Below are 24,662 nucleotides of genomic sequence, written 5' to 3' on the forward strand. Positions count from 1 at the left end.
ATATTAAACAACAAATTTCCACGCAAAACAATGTCACGCTTTTGACATAAAAATATGGACATAATTAGAACGCCAGGGGGTTAAAGCAAGCCTAAACAGTTAATTCATGTTAACCAGGAGGATATAGCTTTGATTTACAATTTTTTGTTTTGTTGAAATACCCCTGCATAGGAAGACTTTTTTTTTTTGCTTTTTTTGTACATAATAAATACAGGCAGGAGCCCTATAGATACACCGTTGCCTGGAGTCACCTCATTGCCAGCCTGCCATTGACGCTAATCCTCCATGACATATATTACTGGTTTTCAGTTCTAGCACTATGTATGAATATTGTCAATTTTATCGTCTATTGTTTGAATTACAATGGTGCGATTTTAATAATTAACTTTAATGAAATTTTTGATACCTATCTAAAGTGTTGTTTCAGAAATGATAACTAGTTGATGCCGGACCTAAAAATCCCACCTGTCATTCATTCTGGGTATACACTTGTCCCAACTCTATCCAAAAGCAGAATAGGTTACCTTACCTTAGCATTACCAATAGCTTTAGATGTCCATCTGGTGGGATCCTGGCTTAGTTCAGGATATGCTTACACTATCTCTAGCCTGTCGAAGGAGATAAACCTGTTGGTTTACCAAACTTTTTTAGTTCTTTTTTAGTGTCTTTATTTCAGTGTGTTTATTTTAACAATTTGTGTTCGTCTGTCATCACCACTGTTCCTCTGTTTAGGAGTCATACATCCAAGCACGTCTGTTTTAACAGGAAAAGAATACTAAAATATCTGCATTGTTTGGAAAAAATTTAAAACCAAAACTCAATATTGAATATTGATGACTTTTACTAAAATATTTTTACAGATGAGTTAAGGAAGTGTAGCTGGCCTGGAATTCCTCGAGATGTTCGACCAACCACATGGAGACTTTTGTCGGTAAGATTTTTCATGTGGAAACATATTTTAGATCAAATATGTAGGCTGTCTGATGGAGCCTTTCTTTTACTTTTTGCTTTAAGGAAGAGTAAGATGGATTAAGGTTTAAATATTAGCTGAAGTGTTCAAAAGTTTTCAGTGCTATGCTGAACCCCCAGATCTAGTACTGTCAGTACTACCAGAGTGCTGAGTAGGCTGTACACTGGGGTTGTTGCTGAGCATGTTTCTATTCTGTTTCCTAAAGGCACCATTTTTGTACACATACTTAGCAGAAAATTGGTGAGGCTTACTAGGCTAATTTGTGTTGTTAAAGCTTTGCGTGTAAAAGTATTTCTATCATTCAACTACTGTTCCAGATAGCTTAAACTGCCCTGAGGAGACACAGAAGGACTTTTACCCTTGCCCAACTCCTCTGTTTCTGCAAGGGTCTATGTAAAGACCCACTTGAGCTGTCATGCATGTAAGGACATGCTTACACTAGCAAACATCCACAATGGATTGAGTCACTCTGACATTTTCAGGTCCTTCACTGAGCTACCTGCTTCTGCATTCATTCAATTTATGAGTGAAAATGGATAACGCCAGTTTTTTTTAAATAAACTTTACCTCCTGTTCTGAAGTGTTAGAGTTTAAAGCCAAGCTTTAACCTTCAATGGTATATAAGTTGCAATAAATAAATAAAGCTGAAAAAGGTATTTTTTGTGTGTCTTCATGTCAGGCTGAAAATATCAAAATGTGGGTAATTCTTTTCTGTACCCACTGTAAATTAGTGCCTATCATACCACACAATTCTACCTGCAGCTCATACAACAATCTCAGTTATGATCCAATGTCCAACTTCATGCCTAATTACTATATTCATCCTGCCCCCCACACACACACAATCCTAATTAGTTCTTTGACCAAATAATTTTTTTTTTGTTTCATTTGCCACCTTAAGCTTGTCAAATTCAACTCAATTTTTTCCCATCCACGTCAACCTTATACTCCACCTTCCCTATCACCAGCCTCCTCCCCTACTCTGTTTGGATCCACTAACTTTCTGCCATCACCTTATAATCCAAATTCAATATTCAGCAGTTGCTAGCCTTCTTTCCCAAGGAACAGCCCTGTTAAAGTTGCATTCTTCCATCTTCCACCCCCAATCCCATCCTCCATGATCAAATTTAACTCCTCTACAACCAGTTGCAGTTCTGCCTCCTTAATTTATCTGGAGTCCACCATTACCTGTCTTTTTGCATTTTCATACCCTTCATAACACTGCATAACACGGTTTTCCTACTAGGAATAACACATGTGATTTACATGATAAGCAGTGTGCTGATTCCAAATCTGAATTCAGAATTTACCTATCGCGTACGAATTTAAAGTTATAGGTGTGCTATAGCTGTTCAAGTGGTCTATAATTGGGTAATGTTTTTTTAACATGGGAAAATTAGAACAGTTGCAGCTACCACTATGCCTTCTGCTGCCTCAGTTGAATCACATCCCCTGGCGGCATGCATGTTCCAGCAGCGGCTGAGCATGTCCGGGCAAGTCAGTGAGCTGACTTTAGTGTGCGAACGACAAACCATAGGTTTTTTTATAGGCTGTGCCTATGGTTTGGTGTGAGCTCACTCAGACTCAGGCTGCTACTTCAGTATGAGTAAAATTGCTGTGTTTTCGAAGAAGACATCTATCATCTATCCGGATTGTGAATCTGCTCTGAAGCCAGTGCCACATGATGCAGAGAATCCAGTGCCAGTCCCTCCTACATCTATTCTTACTGACAGTGGCATGCTGGATGAGGAACAGGAGGATGATGTTAATGAATGTTATGAACCCCAATTTGAAGAGGGTAAGCCACATTTATTAAGCCAATCAGATTTAGATGATCCAGTAAGGGACCTGTCTTTGTCAAAAGAGAAGTCTAAACTGTTAGCCTCCTAAAGCCTAGATTAAAGGAGTGGAATTTGCTACAAAAAGAAACAACATCTTCACACTTTCGTGATAATCACACAAAGTTCGCAGGCTATTAAAAGCTGGTAAACGACATTTGCTTCTGTACCAACGTGAGTGGTCTGATGATGGAATTAGATTTTGATATACATACCAGAGCAGTGAGATTGTTTATAGACTCGAGCAAAGCAAGTTTGAAAGCGGTATTGCTGCACAAACGAAAAACCTTCTGTTCCTCTTGCTGATGCTGAGGAAATGAAGGAGACATACGAATCCATGGAGGTCATTTTGAAATTGATTAACTATTCAGAACGTGGAAGTGGAACTTTTGTGGTGACCTGAATGTGGTGGCACTCCTTCTTGGCCTGCAATTGGGATATACAAAATATATGTGCTTTCTGTGCCTGTGGAACAGTCGTGATGACAGCAACCATTACAAAGTGAAAGAATGGCCACCCAGACCTGAACACACTGTTGGCCAGTACAACATGAAGCATAAATCACTCATTGATCCACAGAAAGTTTACCTTCCGCCACTTCATATTAAACTTGGATTAATGAAAAACTTTGTCATTGCAATGGGTCGTGATGGTGGTATGGGTTCTCAGTATCTGAAGGACAAGTTTGGGAAAAATAATAACAGATGTTAAACTGAAAGCAGGCATTTTTGTTGGTCCCAAAATTTGATGCATGATGCCACATTCAAGGACAAACTCAACCCACTTGAACTTGCTGCATGGCAACCAGTGAGCTGAAAACCTTGCTAAACCCGTGAACAACATGCTAACAGCATATCATCAACTTGGCTGCCGAATGTCACTTAAAATTCATTTCTTACTTTCCTATCTGGACTTTTTCCCACAAAATGTGGGTGATGTGAGTGATGAACAAGGGGAGAGGTTACACCAGGACATTTCTGTTATGTAAACAAGATATCAAGGCCAGTGCAACTCCAACATGATGGGCGACTACTGCTTGTTTCTGCAACGGGAGAGAGCGGAGAGCCACAAACGCAAAAGCAAGTGCCTGAAACACTTCTGAAGTGTACATGTGTGTTGAACAAGGATTTATGTGACTTATGTGTAACTGTATATGTTGTTGCAACATAAAACTAAGTTTTTGTAAAGTCATGGAACTATGAGTCAAAAGTTAGTTATGTATAAAGATTGCATAGTAACTGCGGAACGAGAGAATGTAGCTAATCGCATCTATATGCGTAAATACTATAATATTCTGACATCCTAGACAGAATCAGATTCCAGATTTAGATTCAGCGCACTTGATTTAGTATAGGTATGGGACACATGGATTAGACCAAGTGACAGACAATATTTATTTTTTTGTGATGCAGTGTAATCAGCTGGTAAAGTCTCTGTTTTCCTAGTGGTGTATCATTAGCTTAAACAGATCTTCTCTCCTGGGCCTGGGTTACGTATTTCTTAACCAGAGCACCATAGTTGGTTTGGTGACTTCAGGCATTGATTTACAGTGCCTGGCACAGAAGGTGGCTTTGGTCCATTGGAGTCTTTCCTCATTTAGGTAACTTGCCACTGATGCCAAAATCTTTTCAGCAGTCTAAAGGAAAGCCATTTTTGTCACTAATCCCCCCTACCCATGTTGCAAGTAATGTTTCCTACTAACCAGTAATGTAAGTTGCTATTACACTGACCATTCTTGTTTTAGAATGCTTTTAAATGACCCCCAGTGGCGATCATGACAACTTAGCATTAAGAAGGCAATTAAAGCGAACCTAAACTCAAAATTTTTACTTTAAATATAAGGGTAGACTACCTGTATATATCCTATGGAGCCTCCCAGGATAAATAAAATATGTGTCCCGGGAGGCTCCTTTTGAGTGTGCCCGATTTTGGGCATGTGCACAAGGGGTATTCTCTTCACTAAAGGGAAAGAGCTGCCAATCTTTACAACAGCGGGCTACGTCACCTGAACTCACACCTGCGGTGGTGAAGAATTCCAGGGAAAGATCCAACGCCACTGAGGATCTGCGGAATTAAGGATGTTTTTTGTCTTTTTTTTTTTTTTTTTTAATACATTTTTATTAGGAAAACAAAAAAAAAAAAAAAAAAAGAAAAACTTTAAAAGTGTTTTTTTTTTTTTTTTTTTTTTTTTTTTTTTTTTCTTTTGGTACTCCTATTTTTATTTATTTTTTTTCTCTCATCCTTTAGGGATATCTTCCTGCCAATAAGGACAGACGACAACATACACTCCAAAGAAAGCGTGCTGAGTATTTTGGATTCATAGAGCAGTATTATGATTCCCGTAATGAAGAGCATCATGAAGATACATATCGACAGGTGCAAAATCATTACCTGTAGTTTTAAATTGTTTTTGTTTATATATTGTTAAAAACAAATATGTTTATAATGCTTTTATTTATTTTTTAAACTGTAATAGTGCCATTGAGCTGGTGTTTCAAACTATGCATTTATTTTGTACTTTACATCTTTTTGATAGACTTTGTTTGCAATGGTATGAAGCACAGATTTAGAGGAATTATAGTTATCTAGCAATACTCAAACTGAAGCATAGATAACTGCAAGAAACTTTCATATTGAAAATCTAGATATTTTTTTTTTTTCATACAAATATATATTTTGAATTTATAATTGTATATGTACATACTTTATTGGTCTTTATTGGCCTTATAAGTCAAGGGTGCCGTAACTTTGACCCGCAGGCCACATCCAGCCCTCTCCTCATGCCTTTCTCTGCTCGTTGTCTTGCAGGTATGGGGCACACGCATCTCCTATTTCTCAATGAGAGCGTGCTACTAGGAGACAGGAGCTTCTTGAGTATGTTCAGTGTTAGCTCCCTGAAAATGGGAGTGTACTATAGACCTTGGCAATCAGCCGTGGCTTCTGTGAACCCCTATTTCTCTTTAACAGTAGAGAAAGGGAAATATAAGATAAATGAGAACTCTTGTGGCTACCCCCCTCCACTAAAATGTTATTGCTTCTACCATACCATGGTGCCCTGTCACATAAATGTCCGCTTATGTTCTTTGAACCCCAGTTTTTCCTGAAAGTGGAGCTATAGGTATATTAAAATGTAGGATACATGGGGGAATCTTGTGGATAACTACCCTAAAATTTTATTTCTGTGGCGCCATCACAAGATTAGAAAAAATATAGCTATTACACCATTCTACCCTGTCACACATATCTTCTATTTAGGGACCTGAAGATGTGGTAGTAAGAACATGTACCCCCTTGGCTATCTGTCACATGAATTGCACTTCACTGGAAGTATCCTTTGCAGAGATATTGGGGTAAAAGAAGGTTAGCGGCCCCCTATACCTGACAGAACACATTGTATGGTGTAGTTTCTTCTCTTTAGTACAGGAATGGTGAGCAGGGTGCAATATCTGACCTGCCATCACTGTATTTTGATAGCTTTAGTTTTGTATCCTTAATAATAAAATGTTGCATTAAAAAAAAAAAGCATCAATGGATTAGTGCAGAAATTCTTGCTTTGTCATTTTTTTATTTGGTGCGTGTATGTTACACCAACTAGAAACATTTCAATTTAATTTCGGTTTTAAACATACATCTTTAATGTTTGTTTGCATTGTGGTCAACGAGTTTTATCTCAAAAGCAACAGCAGCTTCCAGATAAAAAAGTATTGGGCACCACTGCTCCTAGGTAATTCTTTTTTGATACTCCTTATAATTTTGTGATATGTCAATGCATAATGTGTATTCTGATATCTAGACCTCCTCCTAATAGCAAAGCAGACAAGCCTATGCAAAAGGTAATATATATTTCAATTTAATTATCCTGGTATCCAAATTTGCTATATGGAGGTTTCTTGCAATTTCTGTTTGTTCAGTGTGTGGATGACTGTTTCTTTGGTTTTAATCCTAATTCACCGGTTATCAAGCATTAGTGAAACATTATTCAAACACAGTGATTTTGAGCCATAACCTAAGTGACTTAGCACAGTGACGTATCTGATAGAAAAAATGCAAAATGTATGCGAGGTGCACTTTGGTAATCCTACACATTTCCTGCTCCATTGATGTCTCAGTAGCAAGAGAATGGCAGAGATGAAGTAAATATTGAACTATTGGGACCAATGGATAATAGTTGTCTATTCTACTGTTCAAGTGCCAACCTAATTTTTAAAACTTTTACTATTTTCTCCCAATAAATGTTCTTGGTACTATGCCCTAACCCAAATTATTTACACAGGGCACAGTTAACTTGTCTCTATTAACAATCATACAATGCACCTAAAAGCTGCTTTGTGACCACAATAAACCTTTTTATGATGGAACCATATCCTTCTATACTTTTGTATCTTAAGACAATGCAATCTTAGCCCTTGTTTAAATCTGCAGTTACTAGGGTGCTTGACATTTGATCTTCTATGACACCACCCATTTTAAGGCTTTAAAGTTTGATAGATAGTTGGAATAATCACACTTTCAACTGTGCACATTCAAACTAGAGGTATGCCTTGAATGCAGCATACTTTGGAAGAAGAATGTATAGTTACAGCATAGAAAATATGTTTAAGGATTTTATAACATTTATTAACCATTTCAAACTCAAGCTCCTTTTTCAATCAATACATTTTTATTAGGAAAAAAAAAAAAAAAAAAAAAAAAGAAAAACCTTTTTACTTGACTCATGCAACATAAAATAAGAAAGGGAAGATATAAGGGTAAGGTCTAGAGGTTCTGTATAATACCACAATTAATTTTCACAGACCTTACAGTGAAGAATCCTACCTTTTCTGGACATTAAACTTATTTTTCTCCAGACGCAAAGAGTGCCCTCTTGTTCTTTGTAATGATCTCAAAGTGAATAATGGGGAAGAGAGTTCTCTATATGGACCATTTTGTTCAACCCATTGAATTAAAGCTGAAAGTCTGCATTTCAACTGAAACCCCTGTTTTTCTGGAACAGAGGGATGTTGGCAACTGGAAATGTGAAAGCTAGTAGGAAACTTCCCTAATATCATGTCATGCCTACCCTGTCAAATATAGCTACCCCCTTACTCTCTGAATCCCAATTACTCTGTAAGAAAAGGGAAATGTAACTGCAAGTTACTGTTGTGGCTAACTTCCCCCAAAATTTTATTCCTATGGCTCGATCACAAGATATGAAAAACTATACCTGTTATACCTTTCTATCTTGTCAAACATAGCTGGCCACTTTGCGAACCCCAATTTCTCTTTAACAGTAGAGCACACCACACACGGCTAACTCCCCCTAAAAATGTATTTCTGTAGCACCATCACAAGTTAAGAAAAACACTACCTATCATACCGTGATACCCTGTCAAACGTATCTGGCCACTAACCTTTTGTGAATGCTAATTGCTCAGGAACAGGGAGATGTAGGGACCTGAAGATGATCCAAGAAGTATCCATTGCAGAGGTTCTTGATTTGTCATTACTTTTATTTGGTGCATGTGTGTTAAGGTATCTAGGAAACATTTCAATTTAATCTAGTTTAAAAGATACATCTTTAATGTTTATTTGCATTTTGGCCTGCACGTTTTATCCCAATGTCAACAGCGTCCCCCTGATGAAATAAGGTTGGACACTACTGCCCTATATAGAGAACTCGCTTCTCAATTATTCACTCTAAGGTCATTACAAAGAATAAACTGGGTACCATTTGCATCCAGTGGAAAAGAAGTTTATTCTCCACATAGGGAAAGAATTCTTGACAGTAAAGTCTGTGAAAATGTGGAATAGGCTCCCTCACGAGGTAGTGTTAGCAAGTACTATATATTGCTTTAGGAAAAAGTTGGATGCTTTTCTAGAAACACCTATATACCTGGTTATTAAAGTTTTTAAAGTAAAGACAACAGAGAATGTTAATCTCAGGGAACATCCATGGACTTTTTCACCCTAACTATGTAACTTTATTTGGTTTGGTAGTCAGCAAATAGGTCTGGTACAATATTGGTCATGGCTCCCTGGTCCATTGTACTTTTAGCTGTCTGCCTCAATTACTTTTTACTATGTTCTGAGAATCCTTATGGTAATTTCTGGATGTGTATTATTTTTTTCCTAAATTTATATAAATCTTGAATATATCCCAGTCTGGATTCCTAGCTAATGCCTCTGTCATAATAAACACCATTATCCCTTTTTTGGACAGGTAAGCCATCTGGGCTGCAGTTTTTAATGCTTGCATTGATTGTGTGGAGAACTATTCTAAACAGTGAGAATCTTCAACTCTGTGCTCTATTTCTAATTACCATCAAGCGGTGGATCATACAAGATATAAATAACCCAGTAGTCACCCTAAAAGTGGCTGCGCTGCCCCTTGGCTCATTCTACTGTCACATATCTACCCTTTTGAAGCTTCGGTTATTCACAGAATTTCACACCAGTAATGAGAACATGCAGGACATGGCAATAATTACTGGTATTCCTATATGTAAAATCTTTTCATAAACACCCTTAGAGCATTGCCTTAACTTTCCCACCCTTTTCCTTTATCTCACTATTACTAACGTTGCCATTCAATGCTGGTAGAAAAATTAAGTTATGGCGTCAGCTACTGGAACAGGTAGGAGAATTACTCATTAAGGAACTAAACTTTTGCTTTTGTACAGTTCCCAGATTTCCTTTAGATTTATGAAACTAGTAATGCCTGATCTTAAAGAATCCAAAGGAAAGGATATTCTGAAACTAGTCAGCTTAATGATTTTTACATCTGTTAAAGCGAAAGTAAACTAAAAAATAAAAAAATTAACTCAACTTCTGCAGATCTGTCGATCCCTCAGGAGGTTTCATCCCTGTGCAGAGGAAGCTCCGGGTGCCACCACCTTCTTTCTTGTCTTCCAGCACTGAATATGTGCTAGATCGGCATTTTTTTCCCATTGAAGAAAAAGCTCCTTCTGAGCATACTCTGGAAGCGACCAGAGCCTCCTGGGATGCGTAACGTGGGTATCCCAGAAAGCTCTGCACTCCAATTTCAAGAGTGTTAACCCCCCGACTACCTCCCCCACCTTAAAAAAAAAAAAAAAAAAAAAAGGTATTTACCTTACATCAAAGAATTGTCTTCCCTTTTATATAAAGTAAAAATCCTGGTAATAGGTCTGTTTTAATATAGTGATCCTAACTAACGACAATAATAAAAGCTCTCTTTTATTTAGGTTTTTTTTAGGCATCAATTAATTCATAATTATATTGGATAACATAGCTATGTTATACCAATCAGTGACAAAGCTAACTATGTCAAATGGTATTAGATAAAGATACTGTAGCGTTATTCACATATGTCCAGCTCGGCTCAATGCATTTTTTGGGTTAAACTGCTTCTGCAGGAGTGTACATTCAGTGGAGGGATCATGCATGTTCTAAAATTTAATGACATATTAGTATTAGTTCTTCTATACTAACAACATTTTTACATTTAACACAAAAATTTTACTGAAAAACTTACCATTATAACATGACATTGATCCTATGACAGATCTGTCCCATCCTCAAAATCTCATCCACAGCAGGCGACCCAAGAGACAAAAGAAGCAGAGAAGCCAACAAAATGTCCTCAGGTGGTGGATCTGTAATTATGCACAACATACAGATTTAAATAATAGAAGGATACAGCTCAGCACTTCATCCTAATATGGCCCACATACATAAAACCTACATCTATAAGATCATAGAGGGCTCATGAAAGGGTATTGTACCTCTAAAGGAAGACTTTACATTACCTGTGTATGTTATGTTAACCATATCAGTATATGAGTGTGTGTATGTATGTATGTATATATATATATATAAATATATATATATATATATATATCACTAAACTCCTTATATCTAAATTAAATAGAACGTTGGGCCCACAACACCATACATTCCAATAACCAATAACAACTTCACGTTCTTTGAACTTATTTTCTTGGTCCAGACGCATCCAAGTCAGTAAATTAGGATAGCTGTGCATTGGGTGACCTGGCTTACCTCCTCCTTCATATCTCATGTCTCCCACTAAGGGAGCACCCCACCTGGGGCATCAGAATCACAGCCCCCACTAAAAATGACATCGGGTGAAGACCATGCCCAATCAGGCATGTCATCATCAACGTACCTGTCTGTCATCAACGTACCGAAGAGGGGTGCACTGAATCTCCAAATGTGGAATGCATATCAAGTCACATAAAAGGGAGTGGGCTTCCACATATAATGGCATGACCTCTCACATCCTCTATCATGGCTAGCGTGGCTTTATGCCTCTCCCCGTGTTCTAGTAGGACAGAGCATACATCAATTATAGGTAACATTTAAAATTGAAGTACAAAACGTCTTGGGCTCCATTATACCATTAAAAAAAATCAGGAATATCCCTTCTAGACCTTGGCAATGGCTCACTCTTGGCTGGTTAAACCAGTGGCTTGGAATCAAGTGGAGTTAGAACACACAGTTGTTTTCTGATATTGTGCATTTGAGAGTTGTGTCTGTTTGACTGTTGGGTTGTGTCTTTTGACTGTCAGTTTCTGTTTTAAATAGTTTTTTTTCCTCTTCCTCTTATCCTCTTTCCTTGTTGACCTCTAAGAGGGAGTGGTCAAAGTTTTACACATTTAGGTTCTGAGCAGACTCACCTTGAGCTTGCTCACTCTTAGCTGGTGAAACAAGTGGAGTTAGAAAACAGGAGTTTAATCCTTATAGTAACTACAAACTCTAAATAAAAGTAATCTTTTATAACTCCTGAAAACAAACATTGTAACTGGGAAAATGAGTGGCAGCAACGTGGAAGGTTTTGTTCAGTGCACAGTCTGCCATATGTATGCACAAATGGAGCAACAGCTAGGTGAATACCACTGTGACAGATGTGAGCAAGTCACCCTTCCGGTATCTCTGCATTGGAGAGCTGGAGAAGCGCATTGCAACACTGAAACCACTGGATTACCTTGAGAAGGGTCTCCTGCTCACTGAGCAGATAGTTTATTGCTTAGATGTGGAGGGTTTTATTCAGGATGAACATGTAAGGAGTTGCGTTACTGTAGTTAGAGGGAGTGGTAGGGGCACCCAGAAAAAGTAGGCCAGCCCTGTTTGAACACCCTAACAAATATGCAAAATTTTGTGAAGATGTGCAGGTGGCAGACCCAGTGGTGGCAACTCCTACCAGCCGGGAGAGCAGCCCATTTAGTAGGGGTCGAGAAGGCAATGCAGGAAGGAGTAGACAATTTGTTGTCATAGGGGTTTCTATGATCAGGAGGAGTGATAAGAATAGTTTGTCGCCCAGATCCCTTCAACCAAATGGTTTGCTGTCTCCCTGGTGCCAGGGTTCGGCATGTGGTGGACATATTACTGGGAGGGGCTGGGCATGACCCAACTGTGTCCTGGTCTATGTTGGAACCAATGACAGGAAAGATGGAAGAAGGATCCCTAAAAATCAGTTTAAGGAACTAGGTTTCAAGTTGAATGAAAGCCTCCAAGGTTTTATTCTCTGGAATATTGGCTGTGCCATGTGCAACACAGAAAAGGCTGAGACATGGATTAAGTCCTAGTGAAATAGGGAAGGGTTTGAGTTCTTAGATCACTGGGCTGACTTCATTGAGGTACAACCTATATGACTGAGATGGTTTGCACCTAAATGGTAGATGGGTCTGCTGTGCTAGGGGAAAGATTTAGGGGAATAATGGAGGGATATTTAAACTAGGACAGAGGGGGGTGGGACAGTAAAATAGGGGACAGGAAGGTCAGACAGGGGTCAGCCACTAGTGGATGGTGGATTGGGGATAGTTAGTGGGAGGATTATGGATAAATATAAGGAGCTTACTATATTATGTACAAACATTGAATTGCACAGTACTATCTGTACTTAAAAACAAAAGGATTTGGCAAACGGTGCTGGTAAATACAGCAATGGTTTAAAGAGCCTGTTCACCAATGCTAAAAGTCTGGCAAACTAAATAGGGGAGTTGGAAGCTTTAATGAATGAAAAGCATTATGACCTATTTGGTTTGCTGAATCCTGGCTTTGTTCTTCACATGACTGGGCTGTCAACATTCCTGGTTATACACTTTCGTAAAGAATGAGTCAAACGAAAGGGTGGTGGTGTCTGTCTGTATGTGGGAAGTGATCTGAAAGTAAATGTGAAACAATAAATTGTTGATGCAGCAAGCGAAGAAGTTGAGGCAATATAGGTGCAATGTGGGGTTGAATAACACAATTATTTATTGGAGTCTGCTATAGGCTCCCTAGTGCTAAGGAAGAAATGGAGAATCGACTACCAGCACAGATAGAAAAAGCAGCTAAAACTGGAAAGGTTTTAATCATGGGAGATTTCAGCTACCCAGACATTGACTGAAGTAATGGCACTACAGGAACAGCAAAAGGGAGCCCCAACTAGAAATGATACTCTGCTGGACCTAGTTATTTCTAACAGTGCAGAGCCTATAACCAATGTGCATATAAAATAGAATCTGGGTAGCAGTGACATAACATGATTTCATTTATTGTAAGCTGTAAACAGGAAGTAAAAACAGGAAAGATAAAAACATTTAATTTCAAGAGAGCACATTTTCAATTATTAAGGGCATCTCTCTATGATTTGCACTGGGAGACAACATTGTCCTCAAAGAACACAGATCAGAAATGGGAATGTTTCAAGTCTGTTCTACACAAGCACACTGAAAAATATATTCCAATGGATAATAGGTTTTAATTTTAGCCTCTTCAACTTATGTTGCTCACAGCTGGTGTTAAAAAAGCCATAAAGAACAAGAAAAGGGGATTCCAAAACTCTAAAAATGAAGGAAAGTAAAAGTAAGGGAAACCCCAAAAAATATTTTAAATATATTAATAGCAAAAAGATCATATCTGAGCATGTAGGCCCCTTAAAGGATGTCTCTGGGTTGGTATCTGGGGATAAAGAAAAGGCGGATTTACTAAACATTTTTTTTAGCTCTGTGTACACAAAGAAAAATGGCAGAGCTCAAGTACAACTTCAAAATAGCAATGTCACTGCCTTAAACGGTTCACAATGGCTCAAAATTGTTATGATTGAGAAACAGTTGGGCAAAATTAAGGTTAACCAAGCACCAAGACCTGATGGAATACATCCACGTGTCCTCAAACAGATGAGCTTGGTTATTTCAAAGCCATTATTTCTATCTTTTAGGGGCTATTTAATCACTGGCACAGTACCAATGGATTAGTGTAAGGCCAAAGTCATTACCTGGCAACTACAGAACGGTTAGTTTAACGTCCATAGTTGGAAGGATCCTAGAGAGTTTAATAAAGAACCACATAGAGGAGTTTTTGCTAAAAAATAATGTTGTAAGTGATAGTCGGCATGACTTCAAGAAAGAAAAAACTTTACTGTCTTTTTATGAGGAAGTAAGTAAGCCTGAAAGAAGCCCTGGAAAGATAGTTGGTTTTAAGGTGTAAATCCATATGGATTTAACGCTGCGTAATATGATGGCGCTATATAAATACTGTATAATAATAATACAGAGTAAAATGAGAGATGGCAGAGGACAATGTAGAGATGAGTCCTCCTGAGATAAACGGTCTCTCTCCAGTTTCCCAAATAAAATTTCACATAGGTAGGGGCATACTGGGTACCCAAAGCTACACACCTTGAACCTTAAATAGAAGACAACATCAAAAACAAAAAGGTTTTTTTTTTTTGTTTTTTTTTTTTAAGGATAAAATGTATAGAAAATCCAAAATAAAATCCCTCATAGAGGTTTCTTTTTCCTGAAGAAATGTTCTAATAAACATCGAAAAAAGATCAACTACATGATTTGCGTTACTTGTAAGACTATCAATTCCTGAAATTATCAGTCGATCTTGTAAATTTGTATGTATTTGTGGGATTTTTAGTTTTGGGACCTTCAAAAACTTAAATGTATGTTTTTCAATAGTGCTTTTCTATAACTCATGAATAATTAAATTATTTTATTGAACTTCAAATAGATAACATCAAATTTTGCAATACCATTATGTATCCTGAGGCACATTTTTTGAGTGGCATCTGACGACATTGAATTTAATATCTACTTGTTTAATGACTATAGAGCTGTTAAATTGTAAACATGCAATTGCTTGGTGCAAAGATTTTTAACAAATAAGCACGAGTTTGTGAACGAATATCTAATTCAGGGATATCTTTCATAATGTGGTTTAAAAAAGCTGAAATATATGGATGTAAATGTAACTAATGTGTTAAAGCCCCTCAGTAAAGATTTGATGAAGATATGCCTGTAAGCACAGTAATATTGTGCAGGGAGGCTTTTTGGCCCTGAGTTTTTCCTATTTTTATGTTGAGAGAGGTCTAATTGTAGTTCTTTTTCTCATTATAGAGCTTTCTAAAGATTTTGCTTCATGCGGTGAATATCAGTCTCGCTTCTGATATGGAGCGAATTGGTTGAGTAGGAGAAAGATTGTTTAGGTCAGCGTAGAACCTGTAAAACTGGGATACAATTTAATGCGCCCTATAGACAGGTTGTCCCTTCTAATCAGACAGTTCATAGATAGAATGAGTTTCTTGATGCTCCTAATGCCCTTGCCAGTAACCTACTATTCTTTTTGCCCTATTCATAGTATAGTTTAGTGCGAAAAAAAGTGATTCTGGGGGGTTTCTACTCAAGTAGACTTTTCTAAGTATTTACTAAGACATATTAGTTTATCTGCTAGGGACTGTTTATGCAGATTTTCTAAAGCAGAAATCTCTTATTAATTTGTTCTCTGTTCCCTTTTATGTTTCTTTTGATCGTTTTTCTTAATCTGTATCATTTCCCCTCTAAGAGCACATTACATACACCAAGTGAAATTTCTTCCAGGTTGCCGTTTTCTAGTAGGTAGGCAATAAGTTTTCAATGTGTGTAAAGGTGGAACTATCACTTGGTAATGTCGGGTTAAAAAGCCAATTCCAGACCTTATGGTTTGCACCTTTTTTTATAGTGACAGAAGGACAGGCCGATCACTTCTCTGCCTTTTGGCTAGGATCAAGTGTGGTATCTTTTTTTTTTTTTTTTATCAGTTTTTAGGAGTGGGAACGACCCTACCGTCCTTGACTAGGGGGTAGTGGTTGATCAGTACCGCGTGAAAGCACGTGGCACCAGCTGGTGTTTCTCTGTAAGGGCAAGACCCAGGCTTCAGCCCCACTTCAGAGCAGTTGAGGCCAGGGACAGCCCCAAATCCACGCTGGTGAGGACTGAGAACTTTACAATCTGGCCGGGGAATTTAGAGAAGCGCTGAATGTTGTGGTGTTTCAGCACCTCTCCTTCATTTAGAGTTGGCTGTCTTAATGGCCAATTCAATCCTTGCTCACAGTTATTAGCTGTCTAATTATTACTTATTTTGTCTTGTCACTTCACTAGTATATTTCAGTGTTGTCACTTGGAGTGTAGAGTGTTTGTTACTTTATGGGCCATCCCTGATGTTCATGGAGAGCTCCTTGGCTTTATGGTCAGTTGCTCCCCATTAGTGGTAGTCTTTCTCCTGGAGTGCTCCCAACTTAGTACTTGGTGGGTTGGTTATGGTTAGTTTGCAAGGAACATTGGCCCTCCTGGTTTCGACTTGGTGTCTCAAATTACCTAGTCCCCCCTTTATGGTAGTCTAGTGCAAAAACATCTCCTTTAAAAGATGTTTTTGCACTAGACTACCAGTAGAGATCATCATTCTCCAAACATCCATGAGTTGCATAGATTGTACTAATGTTTTAATCTGTTTGAGCATTTTATATGGATCAGAGGATTTATCATTTGCGTTGTTTTGAAGGGCATTAAAAGTAATATTGAAATCTCTACTAAGATTATCATTCTCTTAGTGAATTCATTTAGGGTAGAAGATGTAGAATGCAGAGAGGGAACCTGTCCAGGATTAGGAAGATAAATGTTGGTTAGTGTGATAGGTCTCCCCTCCTCTTCACCATATAGAAAAATGTAAAGTCCACCAGGATCTCCTTGTTCTCTGATAATTTGGGCCTCAAGCATTATTTGTCAGTTCAGGTGTATGACCCTTTTAAAATTTTGCAAAAAGGCAATGTGTTCTTTGGTTTTTTAAAGCCTTTTAAAGACATAATACATTCCTTATCAGAAAATGAAGTATGAGTAAATCAAGTATTGTAGATTAAACTTTGTAAACTATTGGTATCACATCAATGGCACTCTTTTGCAGACCTAGAAAAAACTTTCAATATCACAGCTTGGTCCCCTATAGTTAGTAATAAGGTACCATTACTTGTCCTAAAAGGACATCATATTAAGTGATAAAAAGGGTTAACCAGTCTTTAGTGCGTTGCAAACAACTGTTATTATTCAACAAACAAGAAGATACTCTCCACAACAGATTGATTAATCTAATGTCTCTGTTATTTTAAACATTCGTCATCTCACCATGTTGACTAAGCTGTTTCCATAGATTAGAGTATTCGAGAACTACAGTCCATCCTTCTTATTTGCTTTCTTGGGTCGGGGGTTAATGTATTGAACGTCCCCCTTTGTTGAAGTTGGAAGTTATAATTTAGCATAACAATTGGTTGTCTCAATCACAGGGGTTTCCATCAGATATCCCTATTTTCGAAGGACCACAAGTGCTTTATGCACCCAGCTCATTTTAAAAGTGCTTGTCAGAAATCATAAAGAACTGTCACCCCTACTCTATTAAAGGTGATCAGCTGATTTTGTCTTCATTTTTGTTATATTTCTTCCCTTTAATGGGGACTCTGTCCGGCAACATTCATCCGTATTCTCTGAAAGAGATCCTGGTGATCAAAACAGGAAGTAACTCTGTTCTTGCTGAATGGGAAAAAAAAATTCATCTTTTTTTAAGTGTTTAAAACGCCAGAACAAATTTGCCTGTACATATGTTTGCAAACTCCTGAGCAGGCTTTTGCCATTTTTAAGTGCTTTATGCCTGAAAACAATCATGGAAGCCTAGCTGTGCAGGAGTATTTAACAGCCACGTTTTTCAGAAGCAGGCTTGACTATGCCCTAACTGCTAGGTTTTTTCAGGTGGCTTCAAAAGCCTAGTAAAGCATTGTGTGCGCCCACTTCTTTGAATGTTGCGTGTAACATAAGCTAAGGATGAAAGAAATATGTTATGCTGGATATAGGCTTTATGTTGCAGTTCACAGTGTGCAATAAAGTCTGAGTAAGATTTTTCAGTATGGGAGAGAAGCTTGAACAGTTGTGGAAAACTGAAGGGAAGGCTGGAGCTCTGATTCCGCAAAAATATCACGTTTTTCTCATGCAGCTCAGTTATCCTTGCTTTATTTTTTTTTCCCCAAAGCACCTGCTTTGAGAATAAAAGGCTGTCCATTCGCTGTTAGAAGGCAGAATTAGCTGAGAAAACCTGAGCGATCCACTTAAATGACCTTGCTGTTAATATGTTGGTTTAAAGACTTTTTTGTGTGTATTAACATGAACTTTTTTTTAATTTTAGATTCACATTGACATTCCACGGACAAATCCACTAATTCCACTATTTCAGCAGCCATTAGTTCAAGAGGTGAGCATTCTCATTTTATGTTATGCAGTATCATGTATCCCATGGGGGGGGGGGGGGGTAGATCCACAGACCACAGACCACCAAAATGTTAGAGTGCATAGCTAGGAATATTAATAGCCCAGTCATGTTTGGGCAGCTATACCAAATAAGTCCTTGTCCTCTTTATTCACCCGGTTTACCTATTTGCCTGGTCAGTTTCTGGGTTATTCACTAAGTGTAGTGTTTTTTGTTTAGAAGTGTTAGCACACAGTGCAAAACCACAGTGCTGAATTATCTCTAGATACTAGTTTTTTTTTGACATGCATCAATTTATATACTTGTACATGTATGTTAGGGATGTATGTTATGTATGTTAACATGTATGTTAGGGATGCAGCATATTTGAGGGCTGTACTAATCTACCACACACTGCAACCTGCAAACAATCTGTACAGTTTTTGCTTTTACTATGTTTTATAATCTCATACTCAGCATACCAAAAACATTACAAGTTTTTATTTACTGTATAATGTAACAAGGAAGTTTGGCCAAAATGAGCCAACAATGGGCATGTAACAATTGAATTGGTTAAGATCAGTATATAATTGTTAACTACGGATATTATATAATTGAGCGCTGACATCCAGGTATAGCATCAGTTTTTGTATCCAGGTATAGCATCAGTTTTTGTTTCACAAACACTGAGCAACTCTTGCTCTAAAGCAGGGGTGTCAAACTCAAATACACAGTGCGCCAAAACTAAAAACATAGAGTCGCTGACCAAACTTGAAACTGAAAAAGCACCGCTACTACAATTCCCTATGTGTAAAAAACGGTCCAATGAGTCCAATGAGAGGCCACTTGCGGGCCAGAATTTGACACCCCTGCTCTAAAGGATGTATTGGAGGACCAAATTTTGCAGGTTTTTTCGGTTATGGCACCTCAAGATCTCCATACTTTTGTATTAGTTGGGATCATCCACAGGTTGTTGATAGTGTTGGTTGACTAACAAAACATCTTAAAGGTTTTTGAGGATCTGTTAGGAGTTTTACTTTTCAGTGTGACACTTTCATTTGTTTGAAACAAATAATAAGTCCATCAAGTTCAACCACTAAGGACCTAAACTTATACCAGATAAAATCCTATAGCCATAGTTGATCCAGAGGAAGACAAGAAACCCTTATAAAGCATGGTTTAATTTGCTCCCTCAGGGGAAAAAAAAATCCTTCCTGATCATGTGAGGCAATTTGATCTTCCTTTAATCAACACTGTTGTCTAAACTTTAAAAATGTAATACCCAATTTTATTCTGTTTCAATAAAAGCATCCACCTTTTCCTAAAGCAATCTATAGAATTTGCTAAGAATATTTCATGAGGAAGTTTATTCCTTATTTTGATGAATCCCTTCCTTACGAGATTAAACTTCTTTTTCTCCAGGCCTACATGCTCAGACCTGATCTTTTTGCTATTAATATATTTAAAAATATTATATATATATATATATATACACATATATTTTGTGGGGGTTTGCCTTACTTTTGCAATATATCTTTCATTTTAAAGTTTTCCACAAATAATTTCCCTTTGTTTTTTTCTTCATAATTTTCAATATTGAAGGTGATCCTTCATTTTTATATTTTTGGAATGCCATTTTCATATTCTTTGATTTTTTTTTTTTTTTTCATCATTGCCTGTGAGCCACATAGGTTTCCATTTTAGTCTCCAAAACGTATTGCCCATGGAAATATATTTTGTGTATAATAATATATATAATATTCCCTCCTAGTTCAAGTCATGAAGAGCCGCCCCTAACTGTGGTCATTTGCTCCCTTTGCTTTCAACTTACATTAAATATAATCATTATGTGTTTACTACTACCCAGATTCTCTTTCATATGCACATTTTTATAAGATGTGCATTGTTTGAAAAAAAATAGGTCCAGCAGAATTTAATTTCTAGTTTGGGCTTCTATAAACTGTGCCATAAAATTATCCTGTACTAAATTCATACATTTCCACCCTTTTATTAAATCTGTAGTGCCAATAACCCAGTTAATATCAAGGTAGTTAAAATGGCCCATTACTACCACTGTCCCATCCTGTGCTGGCCTTTCTATCTGTACAAGTAGTTGGTTCTTTATCTCTTCTTTAGCACTAGGGGGCATATAGCCAACTCCAATAATATCCCCATATGCAACTCCACCCATAATGTCTCGACATCATCACATGTTCTATCAACAATATCTTCTTTCACAACATATCTTACTTTCATTTTCAGATCACTTCAGACTTAGACAACACCACCACCTTTTCATTTTACTCTTTTTCTGAAAGATAGTATAGCCAGGAATGTTAAAAGTCCAGTCATGTGTCATGTAAGGCTTCAAATTCCCCTAATTTACTTGCCAGACTTTCAGCATTGATGAATAGACTCTTTAAACTATTGCTGCATTTACCAGCAGTGTTTGCCAAGTCCTTTTGTTTTTCAGTACTTATAGTACTGTGCATGCCAATGTTTATGTTCTTCTCTCAAGCATTATGACATTTACATCTAGTTGTTAAGGGACTTCTGTGCTGGGATAAGGAGAGGGAAGAAAGATTGGTTTTGGCTACAAAAAGTTGAAAGTTTTTTTTGTTAAATTGATTTCACAGCTTTTAGAAAGAGCAGTGTACAGCTTGTCAAGTGGGTAAACTTTCTGTCAAAATCCTTTTACTATTTGTACTATAGTGACATCCATAGATACCAAGGATGCATACTTTCATATATCTATCAGAGGCACTTGCAATTTATGGTAGAGAAAAAGTTTTCCCAATTTGTTAGGTACCAACTAGACTCACATACTGCATTCTTTTTAGTTTACTTTCCAATTAAATTTTGGGTTGCAAGGGTGTGGCCTGTGGTGTTGTAATTCGGAATGTGCAACACCACACAGCACCAAAATCTGCAGCATGGGAGCTTGTTGGAACTAACCTCCTTTGTCTCTGAACAGTTGAGTTAAGCTAAGTTTTTCAAAGAAGTAATCTTTAGTTTGGTGTCTCCTCTCTCTCTTACCACTGTCAGAAAATCTCCCTGTGTGTTGGAAAATAGCTATGACAGTTGCCTGTGTGAAAATTAGTACAGGATTTCTAGTTTGCCCAGGTTTTTTTTAGCCTAGAGGAATACAGGTTTTCTAATAATTTGCTGGAACAATAAATAATCTGATGGGCTTTTATTAGCTACCTCTTAGAGGGATACCTTTTTTTAGCTCCTGACAGGTATCTCAATACATTAGAATATCATTGCAAAGTTTATTTCTGTAACTAAATAAAAAAAAAGAAGCTCATATATTATACACAGTGTTCCTCCCCTGGGGAGGGGTTAGTGTAATAATCTCCTGCTTTACAGTTAACAAAATCAACAGGAGTTTCCCCGGGAACATTATAGGGGGCATCTCTGTTTTCAGGTTTCTGATGCACTTTTATATTTTTCTTTACATGTTTCTTTTAGAAGTCTTTAGGTTCCTCTGGGTAATTCCCCTCACCTTGGGAATTTCCCATAGTTGCAGTATAAGTTACAATATAAATATCAGATGTTATTACACAGTACACAGTTATTGTTATTTCATTTGGTAGCTGCAGTGCTCGCTGACGTCCTGTTCCCAGGACCGCTTACCAAAACGCAGCTTAGGTCACGATACTGCTTGCCCAAGGCAACCACAGCAGTGAGGATTGATCCAACCTCACCTTGGCAACCAGATTAGTACACAAACTTATCTTATATACAATATTTCTTACACTTCTATAACATGGAAAAAAATTATTTTACTCTATTAAAACAGAAACAGAGTTAAAACAGAGGCCACGAGTATGTACAAATTCAATAAAGGTTTCCCAAATTTTCCTAACTAGGCACCCAGTCCTTCTAGCACCTACATTTTTGGTTTTAGACACCCCACCATTCTAGGGAAATTGGGATTCAAAGAAGAGAAGCAGACAGGGTAACCTAGTATGACGATTATAGATTTGTGACCGGTATTTATTTAGGGGCCCCATCCCAATGCTCCTATATGTAAGTGGCCCCGTTAAATCTGTTAAGGTTTGAATGTGTCTGTTTTAATTTGATTGTACAATCACAAGAAAAACATCCTAAATATCATATCCCTAAAAGTTCTTGTTACACAATAATCAATACCAGTCAAAACCATTGGGCATTCACTCCACATCTCAAGTTTTACAGACATTAATTGGATTTAGTTTACTCATGAATTCAAATTATATATAACTGCTTACCCCCAGCCAGTCATGCAAGCAGGCACGCCTTTTAAGATGTTTTCTTTTTCTTTCTTTATTAATCTTTTCCTAGGAATGCCTCACTGCCTGCAAAGTCACAACATAGGGGTCATGTTTAGGGGATGAAGTCCTCGCCACAATGATGGTCCTTGCCACCATTAGGGGCAAGCAGATGTTTTGTTCTTGCCACAATGGATGAGGACTATAAGTTTGCCCGCTTTTTTTGTTGGTAAACCAGATTCTTGGGGGGAAAAAAAAAAACATCTTTTACCTCTCCGGCTGGCACTTTCACCACAGCCCATTTAACTCTTAAACAGTCCTTATACAGTACTTGTATATATTTCACTTTAATTCATGTTCATGGTAATTTTATGGCCTTTTTGAATGTTAAAGAAGACTTATCACCAACATTTTATTTCTATGAAAGGGTAGAACCCTTTTATATAATGGAAAAACTTGCTTCCCCCTGCTGCAGTAAAGATTGAATGAGGGTGCAGTCTTCTAGGATATATACGTCACATATCTTAGGAGGCTTTATGCTGCTCCATCCAGAGGAGGCCAGTCACTGAAAAAAAGTGCCCGGAGGAGGATTCCAGCACAGCGCAGGACCTTACCAAGGCCAGAAGGGGAAAGGGGCTCTGTGAAAGTAAAGGTAAGTGGGTTTTTTAGTACAGTTCTGCTTTAAGAGAGACACATTTTGTACACTAGGTTTAAAATCTTATCGGTGTATTTTTTTTTTAAAGTAGGTACATCAAGCATATACAGCATTTTATGCTATATTTGTTTGACCATATTATTAATTCCTGTAGATATTCTTAGAATCTGAATAAAATAATTAAGAAAATGGGAAAAGGGGATGATGTTTGATTTATTTAATCTTTACCTATTCTAACGGGGATATGTATTGTTTTTAAAGCTGATATATTATCAGTTATAACTGGTAACTAAATTTATGAAAGTATGTTTTTGAATCTAAGATTGTTTTTTAATGGTATTGTATCGTATCTCTATGAATTATTAGAGTTTTATGCCTGGGATTTAAATACAATGCTTTTTTCAATTTAAATGCTTTTCTCACACAGATCTTTGAGAGAATCTTGTTTATTTGGGCAATCCGTCACCCTGCAAGTGGATATGTACAGGGAATCAATGATCTGGTTACCCCATTTTTTGTGGTATTTCTGACAGAACACGTAGGTGAGTGCCATATTTTCTCACTTCAGTTTGTCTATTTATACACTTGTTTTAACATTTATAAAAGTAAAGCCTAATTTGGCAATTTGACAATATATGGCAAATAGATATATTTATGCATTCTTTTTAATTTTTTTCCCCATTTGTAATGTAAACCCTAATTTATTCTAATGTTTCTAAATTGTGCCCAGCTAACTTAAAAAAAAAAAAAAAAAATACACAGTGCCAGTCAAAAGTTTGGTCACACTTTTTTGGCATTCTCTCAGGTATATGATGTATTAACTAGTATGTTTTGTCAACTAACAATTTCTAGATTTTTTTTTACTTTCCTATTGTGTATAAGACTATTAGTTGAGTTGTGCAGAGGTTGGATTGGCACACAGTTCTACAGCGCATATGCCTATTTGACTACTGTTCTGTTCCAAATGATGGCAAAAACCACTCAACTAAGAGAAATGACAGTCCATCATTACATTAAAACATGAAGGTCCGTCTGTCCAGAAGTTCAGAAGGTAGATTAAGTTAAGTTGCCTAAACCATCAAACTCTATGATGAATCTGCCTGTCATGAGGAGTACCCCCGCAAAAGAAAAGTTAACTATTCTGCAGAGGATAAGTTCAGTAAGAGTTTACCTCAGATTAGAGTCTACAGTAATGCTTCACATCTCAAAATCCATTGTTCAGGGGGTACTTTGTGAATCTGGCCTTTGTAGTCAAATTGCCACAAAGAACTTATACGGGAATAAAACAAAGAAGAATAAAGCTGCATGGGCAAAGAAAAACAAGGAATGAATATTAGACCAGTGAAAATCTGTACTTTGATCTGATGAGTCCAAATTTAAGTTTTTTTAGTTCCCCCGCCATGTGTTTGTGGGACACAGAAAAGGTGAGCTGA

General features: G+C 37.4%; 1 protein-coding gene and 1 pseudogene across 1 annotated transcript in view; both read left to right on the plus strand.

The window, feature by feature from the left end:
- The window catches only part of LOC140330872 (TBC1 domain family member 22B-like), a 96,035-nt gene that overhangs the window by 27,523 nt on the left and 43,850 nt on the right, over positions 1 to 24,662 (plus strand). The window contains 4 exon segments of the mRNA XM_072411446.1: positions 861 to 931; positions 5,056 to 5,184; positions 18,262 to 18,327; positions 23,657 to 23,771. Coding sequence (XP_072267547.1) covers positions 861 to 931; positions 5,056 to 5,184; positions 18,262 to 18,327; positions 23,657 to 23,771 — 381 coding nt within the window.
- On the plus strand, positions 15,796 to 15,881 carry LOC140321894 (U2 spliceosomal RNA; annotated as a pseudogene).

This window comes from Pyxicephalus adspersus, chromosome 1 (assembly GCF_032062135.1).
Source record: "Pyxicephalus adspersus chromosome 1, UCB_Pads_2.0, whole genome shotgun sequence".
Lineage (NCBI taxonomy): Eukaryota > Metazoa > Chordata > Amphibia > Anura > Pyxicephalidae > Pyxicephalus > Pyxicephalus adspersus.